Genomic DNA, 17,848 nt, shown 5'->3' on the forward strand with positions numbered 1-17,848 from the left:
CTTATATCACAGGCTGAAGGTTTTTTAACTAATTCTTTTTATTGCCAGAGTGCTAATTATAAAGTAAAAAAGAAAATAAAATTCTATGTTAATAGGTCATATTGTGTAACTGGGAAAGTTGCCCTCAAATTTAATTAGTCTGTTTAAGACTTAAACATGTTTCTAGCCTGAATTTAATTTATTTCTGTTCATTACATCTTGCAAGATACCTGTCCAAATATAGGTCTGTCTGTATCTATATAATATGCTGATGATTATCAGATCCCTACACTACTGTTATGGTCTGCAGTCCTCCTGACCCTTTTGAGTCTCTCGTGTTCATTTGTTCTTTCAGTGTTTTGATGGCTTTGCTCTCAGTGCAGTAGCCATTGCAGGAACTTGGCAGCAGTGCACTCTTCTGACTGTGGCAGTAAGCACCCTCTGGATGACCCATCCCTGGAAGTCTTCAAGGCCAGGCTGGATGGGGCTCTGAGCTCTTGTGACAGGTGTCCTTGCCCTCTGTCCTTGCAGAGGGTTTGAGCTAGATGGGCTTAGAGGTCCCTTCCAACTAAGGCCATCCTATGATTCCTGCTCATCATTCCCCATAGATAGATTTGAACTGGTCTTGTTGGGAATTGCATCACACTGGAAATTTGTACTCAGATAATGACCATCCCTTCAAGGTAGTTTCTAAGATAGGTCCTTATTTTAGATAGGACTTGGCTTTTGTTGATATTTAAAAACCCCTAATTTTGTCCTGTCCCCAAGTTGTATCAGAAAGAGAGTATTAGTTGTTCCCCTTTTTCTCTCTCCACACACTCCCCACTGTCCCCGCCCAGTAAATGCCAGTAAGAGTTATCTCTAACTGTTGTTTACTTCTGCATTGCAGTGATGAAATAGGGTGGGTCATGGTACAGCCTCTGAAGGATGCTTAGTGTTTTCATATTGACACTTCTCTAGGGGTAGCTCTAGGGAGCTACTGAAAAAACCAAAACGAGGTTTTTTTGGAGCATATTCCTTAACTAGGAGAGTAGGTAAAAATTACAAAATAAATCCTAAGAATAAACCTTGCTCACCTGTAGCTTTTAATACATGCAAGACAGACCACATTAACTTTAATTGTATTCTAATTTCTTAATCAAAATATCAAACACTACTAACCCAAACACTTTGGACATTACCTGTGTTTGACCATTGCTACTAATTTATCCAAAGAAAGTGACAGGTTTAATTTCCTGTGAAGCCGTGGTACTAGTCTTTGTAGTCTGCTGTATTAGTATTTGCTTTTTTGTCAGTTTTATATCAAAACCTAGAAAAGGCAGCAATAACTTAAAATGGTAACTGTTTATAAACAATGTCATTTTGTATCCAGACTGCAGGAGTTTCTTCTGCCATATTCAATAGCAGTATTCACATCTTTTGGGCTATATGGTTGACCCAAACAACATGTAATTTACAGAACTTTAATACTTGTTTTTCTATAGAAAGCATTTTATTTGGGCAATTTAAATTTTCTTTTTGTTCTGCACTTACCGAACACTTTCAAATTTTGTGGGTTTGTGTTTCTGTTGACAGTTCTATCATTCTTACTTTGTGATCTTGACACCTTTGTTAATTTCTTTTATTGCTAGGATGGTGCTTGTCCTTCTAGGGATAGGGATTGGGAGGTATTGTATCATTTTGCTAACATTTTTGTTTTTTCATATTTTTCTAATTTGTCATCATCAATGCCAATGCTTCACTTGCAATCCTTACAAGATTTTTTTACAGTTGTTTTGTTACAGTGGCCTTTATAAATGGTGTAGTTTTTCACCACTCTGGTCTTTTTCTCAGTGCTAAAATTGTGGCTTCTTGGGCATCTGGTAAAACACTTAAACTAGTTTTCAAATTTCTAAAATTTTTTGTTCTTCTGATTTGGGCAGTAATTGATTTTAAAGTTAAAAAATTGTTTTGAGACAGGCCCTCTTAATGCATAAGAGATAAGTGTCTGGTTTGATCCAAATTTGTGTTGATTCAGTTTGCTTTTACTCATTAAGCACAGGCCTTATATCTCTCAGATTTCACAGATGATTAGTCTTTCAACAGTGCTTGTTTCACTGTGTTTGTCTGTTTGCTTAGAAAAGTAATAAGACTTAATGAATGTGGAAGAAAATTTACAGAATTAAGCAGGAAGATGTTTGTTTGCTGTTTGCTTGAAAACTGAACAGTGTTGCCATTGGTACTGACATGTTTACGTAGGAGCAGCCTCAGTAAGTGATATTTCATCATGCACACTGTCCTCTGTGGCTTTTCAAAGACAGTATGAGATAAAGATTTGACATTCATGGTATTCTTGTAGTTGAGATACACACTGGGGTATATTACAAATGAGACTGTGGAGCAAAGTAGAGAGATTTTTCTGAAGTCAAAGGGAGTCTGGCTGAACTGAAGCCTTGGGCCTGTCACATCCAGTACATGTTGTATCATTAGACTACAATTGTGCAATTTGGAGATCTAGTAATTTCTTACTACACTTGCAGGATGCTCTGAGATATCTAGAAGTGTTTCCTTGATTCTCTCTATAAGGGAGGAGGTACCAAAAGTGGAGGGTGGTGGGAATGCCGTGGTCAGAGCTTGGAAAGCTGTTCAAGATCAGAAGATGACTCAAGATGGAGGGAGCGGAGTAGCAAGAGAGGGGGGACATCAGAGAGCACTCTGAGAACACATGCATTGCTGGCTCTGAAGGTTATGATTTTTATGATTGAGTTTAAGCTGGTCTCAAGCCATGGTGGAACCCAAACACAGCTCCTCACCCTTCTTGGGGTGAGCTCTTGGCCATTAGGTACTTGGGGTGGTACTTGCTTGGTGAGTCTGTGACCTGTTGTGAGAATGGGTAAGAGGTAATGGAGAAGGTGCAGCCACGACCAGGAGTGTGATCACCTGCCTCATGGCAGATCACTTTTAGCTTGTCTTAAGCTGATTGTGATTTAGGTTCTTCCAGCTGCACTCATATGCCAGTGATGCTTCTCTGGTCCCAGGATGAGCCAGTTCATGGAAGTAAATCAGTAGAAAACCCATCCAGTAAAAAACCAGCTGTGAATAACTTTCTGCCAGTTCACGAAGCCTACTCATGGAAGGGTCAAATGCACTAAAGCACTGACAGAAGGTAGATGGTGAGCTGGCAGTCCTGGTTTGGAAAGTGAGGAGTTGGAGAGAACAGGACCCTTCTGCAGTGTTAGACCATGGATTCACTGAGCTGTCTCGTTTGCTGCAGAAGATTCTGTTAGCATGACTAGAAACACCTTTCTTGCACTTCCTAATTGTGGTGGGTTAACCAGCCTCTATTTATTATAAGTGGGAATGGGAGTTTGCTCCACTGGATGTTGATGAGAAGCTCCATGGGCTGCTAAAAAGTTGAGATGGGAATGGTGGATTGAAATTTTTTGTAAGGGTTGAGCACAACTTGTACTAACTTTTTTCTCTGTGTCTGCCATGGAGAAAAGGGCATCTGTAACTAGGCTGACTGCTTGTTCTGCTGTGTGCACTTGCTGGTGATCTAATTCTTGATGGGAAAAAACATTTACCTTTGCAAAAGACTTTTAAGAATATCCTTTTCTGTGAATTTGAAAAAGAGGGCTGTTTTTTCTCCAAGTAACTGAGTATCACTGTTGGGCTAGACACATACTTGGGTGCATTTTTGAAGTTTAGCACTTTAAAAGAATGAAATATGTAAATGGTTTTACACTGTTTTCATGACTGACTCTTAATGCTTGGTCTTTCAGAGGTTTTTTTTTTCTTAGGCTGATGGCTCTGTAAGCTTGTGTATTGTGAGACCTAGACCTGTCTTGGAAAAAGCATAGTTTCATTTTTGCCAAAGTCCTGAGATTTTTGGCTGAGAACATAATGCGACTCTCCTTGAAAAGAAAACCAAAAAGATAAATGTACATGTTAATGTAAGTTGCTGGCTAAACAAAAGCTTTATAGTGAGCTTTACACCATAGCATTTTAAGTTTTTTAACCATTATAAATGCTAATGTAACTCTTTTAAATAGTGCTTGCTTTGTGTGCAAATACAAAGCCTGTTGAAAAGCTTACTTGTGAAGCTATGGCTTCCTAAAGTTCAATTTAAGAACTGTTCAATTTAGCAGCATCTTCAAGGAAAATATTGGAAAACAGTTGACTGGTTATGGGTGCTTGTTTTGAAGAAACAAAACTTATCATTATAGCTGTGCTTTAAATCACATGAGCTCTGACCTCTGCATAGAGTGGTTGGATTAAGGGCTCTAGTTGAGCATCTCTAACTCGTTATGTAAAAAATTAGATCTGTGTTGGAGAGTATGCAGGATTATGGTCTCTGTGTGATGCCTGAGTTGCATGTGGGTGGAAGTCTGTAGCAGAAAAAGGACTGCTTTATGGTATTTGATTTGAGGCTTTTCTCAATCTATTTCACCACTTTTTAAAGAAAGCATTGTCTACTTAAGCTATATATTGATTAAAAAAAGTATTGAGTATTAGGCAAAGATTTATTTCCATTGTTTATGTATTATATAATTAGCTCCTCTAGGGATTTTCATAAATGCATCTTTTCTTTTAGTCAAGAAATTGTGCAATTAGACCAAAATTATAGGAAGCAAGCTAAACAGGCTTCACAAAATGCAGTAAACTGTAAAAAGTAATGTAAAAAAGTAAAAGAAATGCCATTGAATGGAAGCTTATTTTATCCTGTCGTACTAATTTTGTGTAATTCATTGCTATAATAGGGGCAGGGAGAATCCTAATGTTAATGGTTAAGGATCAAAGTAAGGCAAGTCTGCTGGTAGATATTTGCTAGCCAAACACTGAACTATTTTTTAAAATGTGTAATTTGATCAGTTAATGAAACAAGTGGTATGGCTTTTTTTTTTTTTTTTTTCCATGGAGAAAGGTGTCTGGTTTAGGTGGAAATTTTCTAGCATGGATTAGCTAAACTGAAGGTGTATATGAATCATCCCAGTCCAGACTATCTAACAGCTCATAGCTGCTGAACATTCTGGCTCCTCAAAGTTATGAACCTACGTAGCCCTAGAGAATTCTAACTTTCTGGGCTAGGTGTTTGTGTGAATATGAGAAGGATCAGACTGTTCTCACTCAATGACAGTCAACAGTTAGATGAACTGTTGCAGCAGTCAATGTTGGGAGAAACTGGTTTCTAGAGAAGAAAAAGCTGCTCTTCTTATGCCTGTGATTGTGATTCATTGTGATTCTCTCTAATACTCACAAATTTTAGCCTTTCTTTCTGGAACTTCGTGAGTTGCAGAGTTAGCTAAAGGGGTAAGCGAAGGAAGAGGATCTTTAGAAGAGGATCTTTCATTGAAAATACTAAAATACCAGCAGTATCTCTTTTTTGTTGTTTATGTTTGATCAATTTGCTTGTTTATTTTAGGAGCATTTTTCTGTTAATGTTAGTTCGTGAGTGACTAGTCTTTGTGTATATAAATGAATGTGGGTATTTATAATATGCAAATAACTACATATAAATTTGTCTGTATAGATTCTTGCACCTTTTTAAAAGCAGGAGGAAAACTGGGAGAGAAAACTGTAAACCACTATACTGTAGTAAATGAAGTACCAGGAAATTGAACACACAAATATGGGGGAAGGAATTCTTTAATACTAACCTCCAGTAGTCCCTGCTAAATGTAACACACATACATGAGGATTATTATTTAGCTTCCCTGAAACAGTTGCAGTCACATCCAATTTGATTATGATTCTCTGACTACAGCCAGATAGGAAAATTGTGTAGTCATCAATTAGAGAAGAAATTGTTTTGTTTCTATTAAGAAACAGATGCAGTAGTATGCAATATTTTATGGAAGGTAATACTTCTAAGTTTATATTTTGAAACCTGTTAGTATTTTCTCTTTAAGTCTCAATGATCTTGGTCACCATTCAGAATTTGAGTGTCTGATTTTGATCATGGTATCTCTTCCTCGCAGCAACATTGCATATAACTTTAAAGGAAAAGCAGTCCTAGCCATCTGTTTGTGCCTCCCAGAGCCATGTGTGGCAGCTGTAAGCAGCAGTTCTTTCCTCCCTTCCTTATGTCCAAGAAGGCATATTGACCTATTCATATCCTCCTGCTATGTATAATTGTGAATTATGAAATTGCTATCTCAGAATAATTCTTGGTCATCTTATTCTTTCATGCAAAACTTCTTACCTTTTTTCTGTAAATACTATTCTCAAAATCCTATTTAAGCTTGTTTCATTTAGGCTTTTTTATTGGAAACTATTAAGAACTTGAGTATTATGGGGAAATGAGTATAACTTTACTTATGCATGTGGTTATGAGGAGGACTGATTGGGAATGCTGATATTAGCAGAGCTTCCAGGAAGAAACACTTCCCCCCCCCCTTCCTTGCACTTCATACTTTTTCATTTGGAATTATATTTCATATTTTGCATTATCTTTTTCCCCATCTTACTGGTCCTGTTTTCCAGAGGAGGTTTGCTTTTTTTCTGTTGTTTCTTTTTTTACCAAAACATGTCTTTTTTGTTGTTGTTTTTAAAGCATTATTCTCTTTTGAGGTTTTTTTTTCTACATCATGTTTCTTGTGCATCTGTGCAAGCAGTCTGCACATTTTGTGACTAATGAATAATGACAAAATTGTCACAGATGCACATGAGTGATTAGGGCCTTGTCAAAGGATAGTCTCTGAAGTGGGAAGCTCATCTAGAAGAAGTGATCCTTGGTAGGAATGGGGGAGCCAAATATCATTCTTACAGATGAGCAAAATTTGTCTTTCTTGCAACCTTCCATACCAGCCAGCTCTAGCAATTTCTAAACAGAATCATTTTTTCAACCGGTCTGCCCAACGTTTTGGTTATTTAAAAGCTGAAGTGAGTTGTCCATGATTACTTAGTCAAGTTAACAATTAGCAGGTACAGAAATGTTCCTGCTACCTTCTGTTGGCTTGCTTTCCCTCTGTCAGCGGCTCTGTGTTTTCACAGGACAAACAGATTCAGCTCGCTCTCCTACTAAAAGATTGAGGTTTTTTTCTGTTTTGTGTTGATCCCTCCTGCCCCTTTGCTGCCATGAGAGGAGTGGGTGTGGTGTGACCACAGCTCCAAGTTGGCTTCAGTTAGGCAGCAGGAGCATGGAACCAAGAGCAAAAAGTGGGCAGAGGAATGACCTTTCTATTTTAGTAAAGGTAACAGTTTTGGCTCGAGTCCTGCTTGAAAATGGCTACTTGAAACAGGATGGAACAACCAGAAATCTAGTGTTTGCAACTTGCCTATTTTAAATCAGTGACATCAGGTCTCTGCTCTGCTACCTTCTTACTGGTTTTCATGACTCAGCTGGGGAAGAACCATTGTCACAGAGGATCAAAATAGCAAAAACCAAGTGCACTTTTAACTGACTGTTGAGGTTTTTTTAACAGTGGATCACCATTGAAAAATTAAATTTCCCTGGGATAAATATTTTCATCAAAAAAAGGAAAATATTTTAACACTTAGGAAATGTTGTTGAAGCCATTTGTTAATGCAGTTTATACTCTAGGCTCAAAATGTTATGTTGCTACTTTATTATCAATCTGTCATATCATATGTTTAAAAAAGTGATAATAGTTTCAAGAATATAAAGTATATTCCTAAAATTTGTGTGAGGGTGTATGAATTCAGGGGAGGTTCATTCTTTTTAGTGGTAACTTAAAAGCCTATACTCATCAGTTTTCAGGTTTTTATGCTTATTTCTGTTCCTCTGATAGTGGGAGGCATGTAATCTAGATCATTGCAGAATTTAAAAGTTGAGCTTTTTTTTCTGTCCAGCAAATTGGAGGAAGTAATCTCTATTTTGTGTGTTACTATTTTTTGTTAACTCTGAGAAGAGATACTGTGTAAATGTCTTAGGTGTAATTTCTTTCTAGTTTAGTTGCCAATGCAAAATGAATCACACTAATTCCCCCCAGGGCAGCCCCAGTGCAGTTGGTCCTGCTGGGGCTGAGCACGCTGTGTGATGCCTGGGCACAGGGAGCTTTGTTCAGGCATCCTGCTGTCCAGTTAGAGAGGTGTCTGAGTGTGTATCTGCTGAAACTATTGTCTGTGGTAGTGTGTATTAAAAGAGATTGTGTTTAATATTGACAGGTTTTTAAATGGCAGTCTTTTAAGCTGCTGTGCTAAACGTTTAGAAATGGGGAATGTGCCCCCTTGAGCAGATTGCTGGTTTGCATTCACTCACTGCAGGTCTTCTAAAGGTCTCCTGCTTCAGGCTGTCAGTTGTTTTCCTGTTATTGGTAAATTGCCCAGTTAGTGGTGTAAGCCTATGTTGCATTCTCTTAGTCTTTGGTTATTTCTTTCTAAATCATTCTTTCTAGAATAATTAGGAAGAATTGCTCTTCTGCATTTATATTCAGGTGCCTTGCGCTGCACAGTAATTTCTGAACCCTGAAACAATTGTTTTCAGTTCCTAGCTGCTGCCTTGCTTCTTTCATTTTTGCCTTGTCAGCCCAGCACAGTGTGTAGCAGTATTATTTGCCTTGCCTTGGTCCAAATCACCTATCACCAGGTGAATCAAAGATTACTGTAATTCACAAAATTCAGGTTTTCTTTTCTCCTGATTCCTGATAGCTTTTTGACTTAGGAACCTGGAGTTTACTGTGCAGGTTACAGTCATAAACTAGGCACTCATAGTGCCAGGTAAGAGTTACCCCCATAGAATGGTACTTGAAGTAGTCAGCATGCTACTGTGAGCCAGCCTGCAACTGTCAAGTTGCATAGATAATAATGAGCAATAAATTTCAAGTCTAAGATTGGGAATCTGTGTCCAGGCTGCAGAGAATTGACTGCATTGGCTGAGTATTCAGATTCTATATGCTTTGCTGTGACTTATTGTTAAAGATTTACTTCCAAAGTGGTCAGTCTTTGCATATTCTTCTCTAAAATCATCCTTTTTTCCACAGTTTACACTATGATATAGAAAACTCTGTGGTATGATTTTGGAAGAAGTGATGTTCATAAAACTTTGGGGATTTTAGGAATTGTTTCAATTATTCCTAAACATAAAATATGAACTCAGCTCTCAGTGGATTATCTTATCTCAGCTTATCTAGTAGCTGGGGGAAAAAAAGGTTTGGTTAAGCTGATGCCTTTTTCAGATACAAAGCAAAGCTATGTTTCTGAATTGTAAGAGGATTGGTTGTAACGTAAGATTTGGATGACAGCAGATGCCCAGTTACATTTTTAGGTTGTGTCTCCTGTAGAGATGGCAACAAAGCAACCTTCCTGCTGAGCTGGCAATGCTTGTTTGGTTCATCTAGGTAATTTTTCACACTAGGAAAGAAAAATGAAATGCTGCAGAATAATATTGTGGTAAAAAAAAAAAAAAAAAAGCACCTGCTGATCACTTAGGTACTGTGTGATACGGAAAAATTTGTTTTTTCGAGCTAAAGTCATAGATATGTCTTTTGAAAATGAAGACTTGCTGCACTAGTCATCAGTGTTAATTGTGCTCTGGTTTTAAAGTTCTAAATGCTTCAAATTCTTGAAAGATTTTTTTAGTGTATAAATTTTCATTATTTTTCTAACTATAAATTACTATATTAATTTAATGCAACAAAATGTACTCAATGCATTAGAAATTCTTACTTGGATTTGTTTTCCTTCTGTCTGGAATAGGGATAGTGTATATAATGAATACAGACATGCTCAACTGAAGTTACTCAGTTTTTACATAAATATTGAGAATTTTCTTATTTGCAACTAGACTAATTTCTTGATAGTTTACTCTGAAGTTATAACTGATATCCAAAGTTTTTAGACTTCATGCTGACTGGTACTTCAGCATGTTGAAATCTAGAAATACTTAAAATGTGGGTTTCAGACTTAATTTTTTTTCTAGCCTCATTAAATGAGATAATGTATGTAATAATTTTAGAGTAGAAACAGTTACTTTAAAATAGCAGCCAAGATGAGTAAGGTCTGAGGGTTAGAGGGCAGTTCACTTAAACTCCCATTCAGTGGAGAGCTGGGTAATGCCCCAGGAAGCAAGCAAACACTTTGGTTCACTAGCCACAACTGGACCCAGTGGGAAGTTATTTCTCATTGTGCCCAACATCTCCTTTTGCAGAAATTACTGCCCAGCTGAGAGAACATGAGAAATAGGAAGGCCTGTTCCTACCGGCAATTGGAACTCTCCCTAGCTGTAATACATCTCTTAGTCAGTTGAGCTAACAGGGCAACATACAACTAACTTTAGGGATATGTGACTATGAATCGTTGTTAAGGTTAGGTGCACTACATGATCATTGTCTTGACTCTATTATCTTTCTTTATTAAAAAAATTTAAAATCTGTTTAGTATAATACTGAACAAGTTGATTGCTCATTTCAGTGACTAAGTGGAAGTTGGAACTGTTTTAATTAAACACCTTTCATAAGGTGTTTAAAAGTTTTTTTCAGGTATAGATGAAAGATAAAAATTGTTCTAATGGAAGTATATGTTGGGGGAAACTGAAAGTAAACAATTCATTTTAATGAAATCAACTGAAATGCATTTTTAGAGCTTGTAGAGGAGTTGCTTATTTTCTTTTTTGCTTTTTCACCCATGTTGCAGTTTTCATGCTTTTTTTATGTAGCTATGCTGAATTGCATGGCTGATGCACAGAGGTGATAGGCTATAGCATCTGCAACACATATAAAATTGTCCAGAAAATGTATAAAATAATTGTTCAATTTCAGCTTGCTGAGCTTTCATTTGTCTAAAGAAAAACTGTATGTTTCTGTCCTAGTGATATGTTAATAGTGTTTGAATATAGATTCCACCAAGTGAAGCACTGAGTCTGGAAGTATTGCCCTTCATCAGCAGAGTTAAGTCAGAAAGCTGTATCTGCCAAAGAACACGTCATGGTCGTGCCATTTACTTTTGAGATTCGCAGCTTAAACATCCACAGATAACCTCTGCAGATTGAAAGGCAACATTTATTTGTAGTAACAGAGCGAGACTTAGTTTGTGGCAAATAGCTTTTCTACCTGTTATGTTGCCTTTATAAAAGCAAAGTAAAGCAAAGAAAAAAATAAAAACCTAAACCCAATAGTACTTAAAGAAATTTGTTTGTAGTTTTTACTTGCCTTTTGTAAAAAATACAAGTAGGAAAAAACTGTAGGATTTGGCAGAACCTGTGATTGCAAGTTGTGTTTTCTGTAAAGTGTTTGAAAAGTGTACTGGGGGATATGGTGGCCTGCTTTCCAAAATGTAGAAATGCACCACTCTTACATTTAGGTGGCTTTGTCATACATTGAATTGTGTACTGAATTAGTTTGCTCATAATTTTTTTTTTTTCTCCAAAACTTGCTGATTTGGGTGTTCTAAAAACAAGTTTGTCTTTTTCAGGAAATAAAACCTCAAAGCCATTACAACCATGGATACAGTGAATCTCTTGGACGGAAAAGCCACATTGATGATTACAGCACTTGGGACATTGTCAAAGCCACACAGTAAGTTTATTTTCGAATGTTAGATTTGTCTATGTTTGTATCAGTCAGAAACAGTAAAACAGGTTGTTTTATTTGTGTAAAGTAGAAGATAAAATGTATTTTTCAATCCAGTAGTGGAAGATTTCAGAAATAAGCTCTACAAAATTACTGTTATGACCAATTGAGGATCATTGTATAAAAAATATGGGAGGAATGGTGGTAAGTTGTAAGTATAGGTGGTTGCTGGATAGATTGTTGGAAGAGAGAATGGTACTGATGTTTATTTTCCATAGGTGATGATAAGTAAGCAGACAACATTTATATGCAAACATAAGGGTTTGATCAATTTTTGGGTTAGAAAGTCTCTAACTTCCATTATCTCTGATTCTACAGTCTCAGTCCTACTATGAGACTGAGTTTAGTACTGAAGGAGGACTGTAGGAGTAAACTGAGTGCAGATTTAATTGCTCTCTTAATGCAGACATATTATTCAAATTTGTTTGTTCCACAGTCCTTTAGCAGACAGTAATTTACAAGACTTTCCAGAAAGTTGTACAACACTGTTTTTAGTTTGCTGCTGTTTGCCATTCAGATAGCATCACCACCATCATCCTTCTTCAATGAGCTGAGATAGTTCTTTAAGATTTTTATTATTGTGTTGTCTCCTTTAATCATTATGTATCTTACAGAGTCATTTGCCTTTTTCTTAAGAGAAGATTTTTCTTCCATTTTTTTTCTTAAAAAACCCTGTCTGAACTGAGCAGCTTTGCAGCTCTTCATGTGACACAGGCCCAGTTTAGGCATAGGCAGTATGTACTTCACTTTTTGTTTTGAGCTGTAAGGAGTTGAGCTTCCTGAAACAGATGTCTGACTCTGCTATTGTTGCTCTAAATAATTAATAGTAGCACTGCAACCTATAATACTCACATTAGGATATTTTTAGAAGTTAAAGTATTGGCACAATATCAAACTAGCTGCTTCTTATAAAAGTGTGGAAGCATGTTTGACAGCAGAAGTGGTTTTACAAGTTACCTACTTCTATTCTTGTATGCTCATTGCATGTTTGAAAAACTAAAATATCTTTGTCCCTCTTAACCCTCAGATTCAGGCTGATCTGTGCTTTCAGCTGAGTTGTTACACTTCTTTGCTGCTCTCCTCATACAGGAACCACTAGCTCTGAGTTGACATCTCACCACAAGGGATGCAGTTTCATATTGTAGCCCTAATGGTTATTATTGCAGGGAAGGGGGATTGCCAACACAATCAAGTTGTGGTGACTAGGCAGCAATTCCCTGGCTAGAAGGAGAATTCACAGAATCACAGAATAAACTAGGTTGGAAAAGACCTTTGAAATCATCAAGTCCAACCTGTGACCCAACATTACCTTATCAGCTAAACCATGGCACCGAGTGCTTCATCAAGTGTTTTTTAAACACTTCCAGGTGACTCAGCCACCTCAGCACTCTTTCTGTGAAGAATTTATTTCCAATATTTAGCCTAAACTTCCCCTGGTGCAGCTTGAGGCTGTGTCCTCTCAGGCACACCTTTATTTAAGCATTTACTAGGTTTTGAGGGCCATGTTATAAAAGATGTCTGTCATAAAGGGAAATATTTCTGAAATTCAGGTAGAAAATAAACCCACCAAATATCATAAGACTTAGAGTAAAATAAATAATGCTGCTGCTATATTAATTCAGTGTTCTTGAAAAGATACACTTTTCCTACTAAAATGATGTAGCTATTTGCATTTATAGAAGCATAGCCTACCACATCCATGTAGGAAAACAGATGATCTTATTGTTTACCCTTTGTCCTTAATTACTTATATTCCCTGAGATTAAATTATCTGCTGATTTTTCTTTACTTTTTAGTTCAGTGATAATGTAAGAAAGATGCCACATTTTTTTTTTTAAAAGGGGCCACTCATCAGTCTCCTAGAACTCTTCCTCCAAGCAGGTCTGTAAGTTCAAGCAAGATGTAGCAAAATATAATAAGAATTATTTCAGTCTCTTGGTTTGGATGGATTTTTTTTCCCCAAGTCCAGTTTCTCCTGGAAAAAATAATTAGTTATGACATTGTTCCAACATACATGAAAATTGAGAGCACTGTTCCTTAAATCTTAAAGGTGATGGTTAGAAAAATGGGATGAAAACATGTAAAACACATCTATATTTCATGTATGCCGTTTGAGTTTAGAATTCTATTTTGACATGTTTTTATTGACACTAGATTACACAGAAATAAAACTATGTTAGTAAAATACTGTGCTCAATTTTGTTTCTCAGCAAGAAAAAACAAGGGCTTGCAAAGTCCTCACATTTTTCCATAAGTATTTGTATGTTTCTTCATATCTTACTGAAGTGATTCATTGCTTTATCATCTTAATCTGTAGATTGGACGCAAATTAACATGCTAATACAGTATGAGTTACAAATACAATAACTCCTTATAATCACATTAAGATTTCATACAGGAAGCAGTGGCTAGGCTCATTGAAAAGAGTTTATTGGTGTTTGTATTTTTTATCCGTTATGCTCCTCGTAAGTTCTCACAAAGACCTGGAGCCCGAGGCATATTTTGTATCAAAAATAGTCAGACTCTGGTTTTTATTTTACAGAAACTTTTGCTGGAGTAAAAATCGTAGTGTTTGGCTTTAGTACCTCTTCATACAATGAACACTTTTCACTGACTTTGTTGTAAACATGTCCAAGAGCATCTCGATAGCTTTAAAAGTTCATGTTCCAGATGTTAGAATGTGTGTATAATTTGTTGCCATTTTATATTTTGTTACAGCAAAATTGTTTGGTTCATAGAAAGTCTCCACTGCATTTCTGAAAGCAGAAGCAGGCCACTCATCTTTATTTGAAAAACTATTTTCAGAGGAATAGTAAAAAAATTATCCATGCTTGCCTTTGGTTTTGTTCCACTGTTATATTCAGAGTTCTCATGGGAGCTCCAGGGAGGGAATGGAATCCTGGTTAAAAAAAAACCCAAGTGTTTTAAAAGTGAAATTTAATGGTGATATATTAGGAACATTTATTTCTATGGTCTGGCAGCAGTAGCCATCTGTCATCCAAGGCAGCAGTCATAACTTTTAATATGATGACTTGGGAAGCATCCTGTGTTAACTTGACAAAGTTGCTGCCTTTGTTTTGTTTTAAATCTTTTAAGCTGAGAAACTAGAAGTAGCTCAAGTTCTCATGTAGAGAAGCATGTGATGGGCTGTCACTAGGAAAACAAAATCTGAGACATTAATCTACATTGTGTTCTTCTGTTCTCTTGAGAGTGAATAGACACTTTTGGCTTGTAGTGAGTTTGATCAAATTCCAGCTTTGTTGAAAGTAAGTTAAATGACCATTATGAACATGGATATTAAACATTAATGGTATTAATAAGTGCTTTTGTGACATCTGGAAGATTGATTCCTTGAGCTCAAGTATTATAATTTCATTATCTCAAGATGAACTTTTCTGTTAAATTTCATTCAATGAGATCATTCAAAATGAAGTTGTGTGCATTGTGAAATAGTGCAGCATAAAATATAAATTATGTTGAATCTTGTCAAGGAAAAAATCATCAGATACATGCTTTTTTCATGACTATTTCTCATTAGTCATAGGGTAACTGATTTAAAAAAAGGTATATATGGAATAATTAAAATTGGTAGGGGTTGGCTAAAGGAACAGTTACTCCTGGCTCTTTTCAGCTAGTCGTAGGAGAGAGTGGTCAGACTGTGACACAGGTACACATCCATTATTCCTGGTTGTTTGTACCCATGGGGTTAATTATACTGCTGAAAGTGAATGTACCTGACTTTCATGTGGAAGGATGGGACTGTTTTAACCACATTAATAATATGGCCACAACTGTCTAGACAATTTAGGGCTTTGAAACAGTATTTAAGAGCTGAATTTCTTTTGTCTTTCAATACTATTGTTAATGGTCTATTAAGTAGCTCTTGAGTTAAACCTTTTCTGTTGAAAACAAAACTGTTTTACCCGTTAACACAAAAACCTTGAGAATGTGCTAAAGGCTTTGTTAGTATTTACCATCATTATTCATGGGAATGAGATTTCCAAAGAAGGAAGAAAGATCAGTTTTTCTGTTAATTGCGTTTCCAGTTCAAACAGCTTTGATTTGAGTTACAATGATAGCAAGATGAGAGGAAGCTCGTGGTTTACCTGCTCTTTGTTGGCATGATGATGTGCTCACTGTAGAGAGATTCCTTGCTATTATTGTTGCTAAATCTAATGTTAGTCGTGCTGCAAAGCTGGCAGTGTCTGTTTTCAAGAGTCGATGTATTTGTAGACAAAAGAATAGAAAATGGATTGCATATTTTAAATGCAAAAGGCAGTAGGGTATTGTTTTTCAAGGTATTAAGGTCAGAATATCTTTAACCTCCGATAACAAATACAATGTTACAGGTTAGTTACTGGAACGGCTTAGAGACTGTGGTAGCAAAAGGAGCTTGCACAATGGTATTTTTGTCCTGGACTAATCCCATTTCTTTCAGAACAAGCCAAACTCAATAATATGCTTTAATTATGCTCCATATTGATGTTCACAGCATCACCCTCTAGAATTCACTCAGATGCTGAGTATTTGTTAGATTAATATATCAGTCTCCTGTGAGGATTTCAGTCTTACTCTCCATTACCCTTGAAGGGCATAGAGCCCTTTATAACTTTGCAAGCGTGATTATGCTGAGTGTCTGGAATAGGTGACTTTATCATTTTCTAACCTAACAGTTAGAAAATGAACCTTTGGAGAAGGCAAGGTGAAGTCAGCTGCAGCAAATTGATGGAACAAGACTGCGGGTTGTATGTGATAGAAGAATGCTGCACTTCTGGGACAGAAACCATAACTGCAGTAGATTCAGTGTTTTATTTAATTGTAGAGAGCCTGTTCTTTCCAGGAAGAGGAGCAACTTGTTGTAAATTCCTAATGGTTTTTCCAGGCAGATTTTGTCTGTCAAGATCCTTAAGTCCTCTTCTGACAATAAATTGAAGAGTCATAAAATTATACCTTGTGTACTACATCTTTAGTAAACAGTTATGATCGTGTTCAAAATACTAAATGTAAATTGCTAGAAACAGACAAGCTGAGGGTGATTTAAATTTAAAAATTTCTGTATACCTCATTCTCAGTGTCACTTTTAGAAGGAGCTTTATTATCCTGTAAAGGCTGTTCTGGTGTATTGCAGAATTTATGTTCTGTTTTGTGCCGAAGTAATACCATGTACTGTGACTTGTAGATGCCTTCTAGTGGGAAGAATGGGAAGTCTATAATGCTAACCCCAAAAGAGTGAATCCATTTCTACTATTCCTTCTTGTATCTGAGGCCATGTCAGCAGTCTTTGCCCAGGGCCTCACCACAGTGTATGGGTGAATTCTAGAAGGAGGTACTTGTAAACATCAGTGGAGCATAATTGGAGCATTCTATGGGCACTGGCAGCAGCATTCTGCATAAACAGGCTGCAGGGTTACTTGTGACAGCTTTCCTTGATTTTCATACATCTTAAGCCAAGTCCTTCAGAAGGTAGCATCACATTTTTTGTAAGACTGGAGTTTTGCTTTTAATTAAATAACCTGACAAATAACTGCTCCAACCTCCTCCCTGCAAGAACACCCAAAGAATTATCACCCCTTTTCCTAAGACTGTCAGGGACCTTCTTGGTTATTCCTGTCTTGGCAGCATGGCCTAACAAAAACTTGGGTAGCAATCAAAGGTTACGTTCAAAGAGGTTCAAGTTGTGTTGTGTAGTCAACTTGATAGGACACTCAGCTTAAAGCATATGTGCAATTTGCCATAGCTGGCCAGTAGTGATGTAGTGGTTTAACTCCTGTGCAGCTGAGCCCTGCACACCTGCTTTCTTGCTTCCCTCTGCTGGGATGGAGAAATTGACCAAAAGGGTAAAGATAAACAAATTTTAATACATAAAGTAAAAGCTGCACACAGAAGCAAAGCAAAAAAAAAGGAGTTAATTTGCTGCTTCCCATGGGCAGGTGAGTGTTCAGCCATATCCATCTAATGGTTACTTTGGTAGGTGAGCACCTTCACTCCAGATATCCCTCCTTTGTTCCTCAGCTTTTATTGCTGAGCACACTGCCGTGCAGTATTGAATATCTCTTTGGTCAGTTGGCATCTGCTGTCCCTGCTGTGTCCCCATCCAACTTCTTGTGCACCCCCAGCCTGCTCACTGGTGGGGCAGCATGAGGAACAGCAGAGGTCTTGACCCTGTGTCAGCACTGCTCAGCAACAGCTTAAATATTGGTGTCTTAATCAACACTGTTTTGCTCACAAATACTAAACATAGCCTCATAGGAACCACCCTGAAGAAGAGTAACTTAATCCCACCCAAACCACATACATGTAAGAAAAATCCTAATCCATTTGCATGAAAGCCTTACATGATTGCCTCTTGCATTTTATAGGAA

At 37.0% G+C, this 17,848-nt stretch overlaps 1 protein-coding gene across 2 annotated transcripts in view; it reads left to right on the forward strand.

Moving 5' to 3' along the window:
* ZDHHC17 (zinc finger DHHC-type palmitoyltransferase 17) overlaps positions 1 to 17,848 on the forward strand; it is a 66,114-nt gene that overhangs the window by 5,047 nt on the left and 43,219 nt on the right. For both annotated transcript variants that reach the window (XM_050986499.1, XM_050986503.1), the window contains exon 2: positions 11,329 to 11,432. In XM_050986499.1, the coding sequence (XP_050842456.1) occupies positions 11,329 to 11,432 (104 nt within the window). The remainder of the gene's footprint in view (positions 1 to 11,328; positions 11,433 to 17,848) is intronic.

The sequence above is a fragment of the Serinus canaria genome, chromosome 1A, assembly GCF_022539315.1.
Source record: "Serinus canaria isolate serCan28SL12 chromosome 1A, serCan2020, whole genome shotgun sequence".
Classification (NCBI taxonomy): domain Eukaryota; kingdom Metazoa; phylum Chordata; class Aves; order Passeriformes; family Fringillidae; genus Serinus; species Serinus canaria.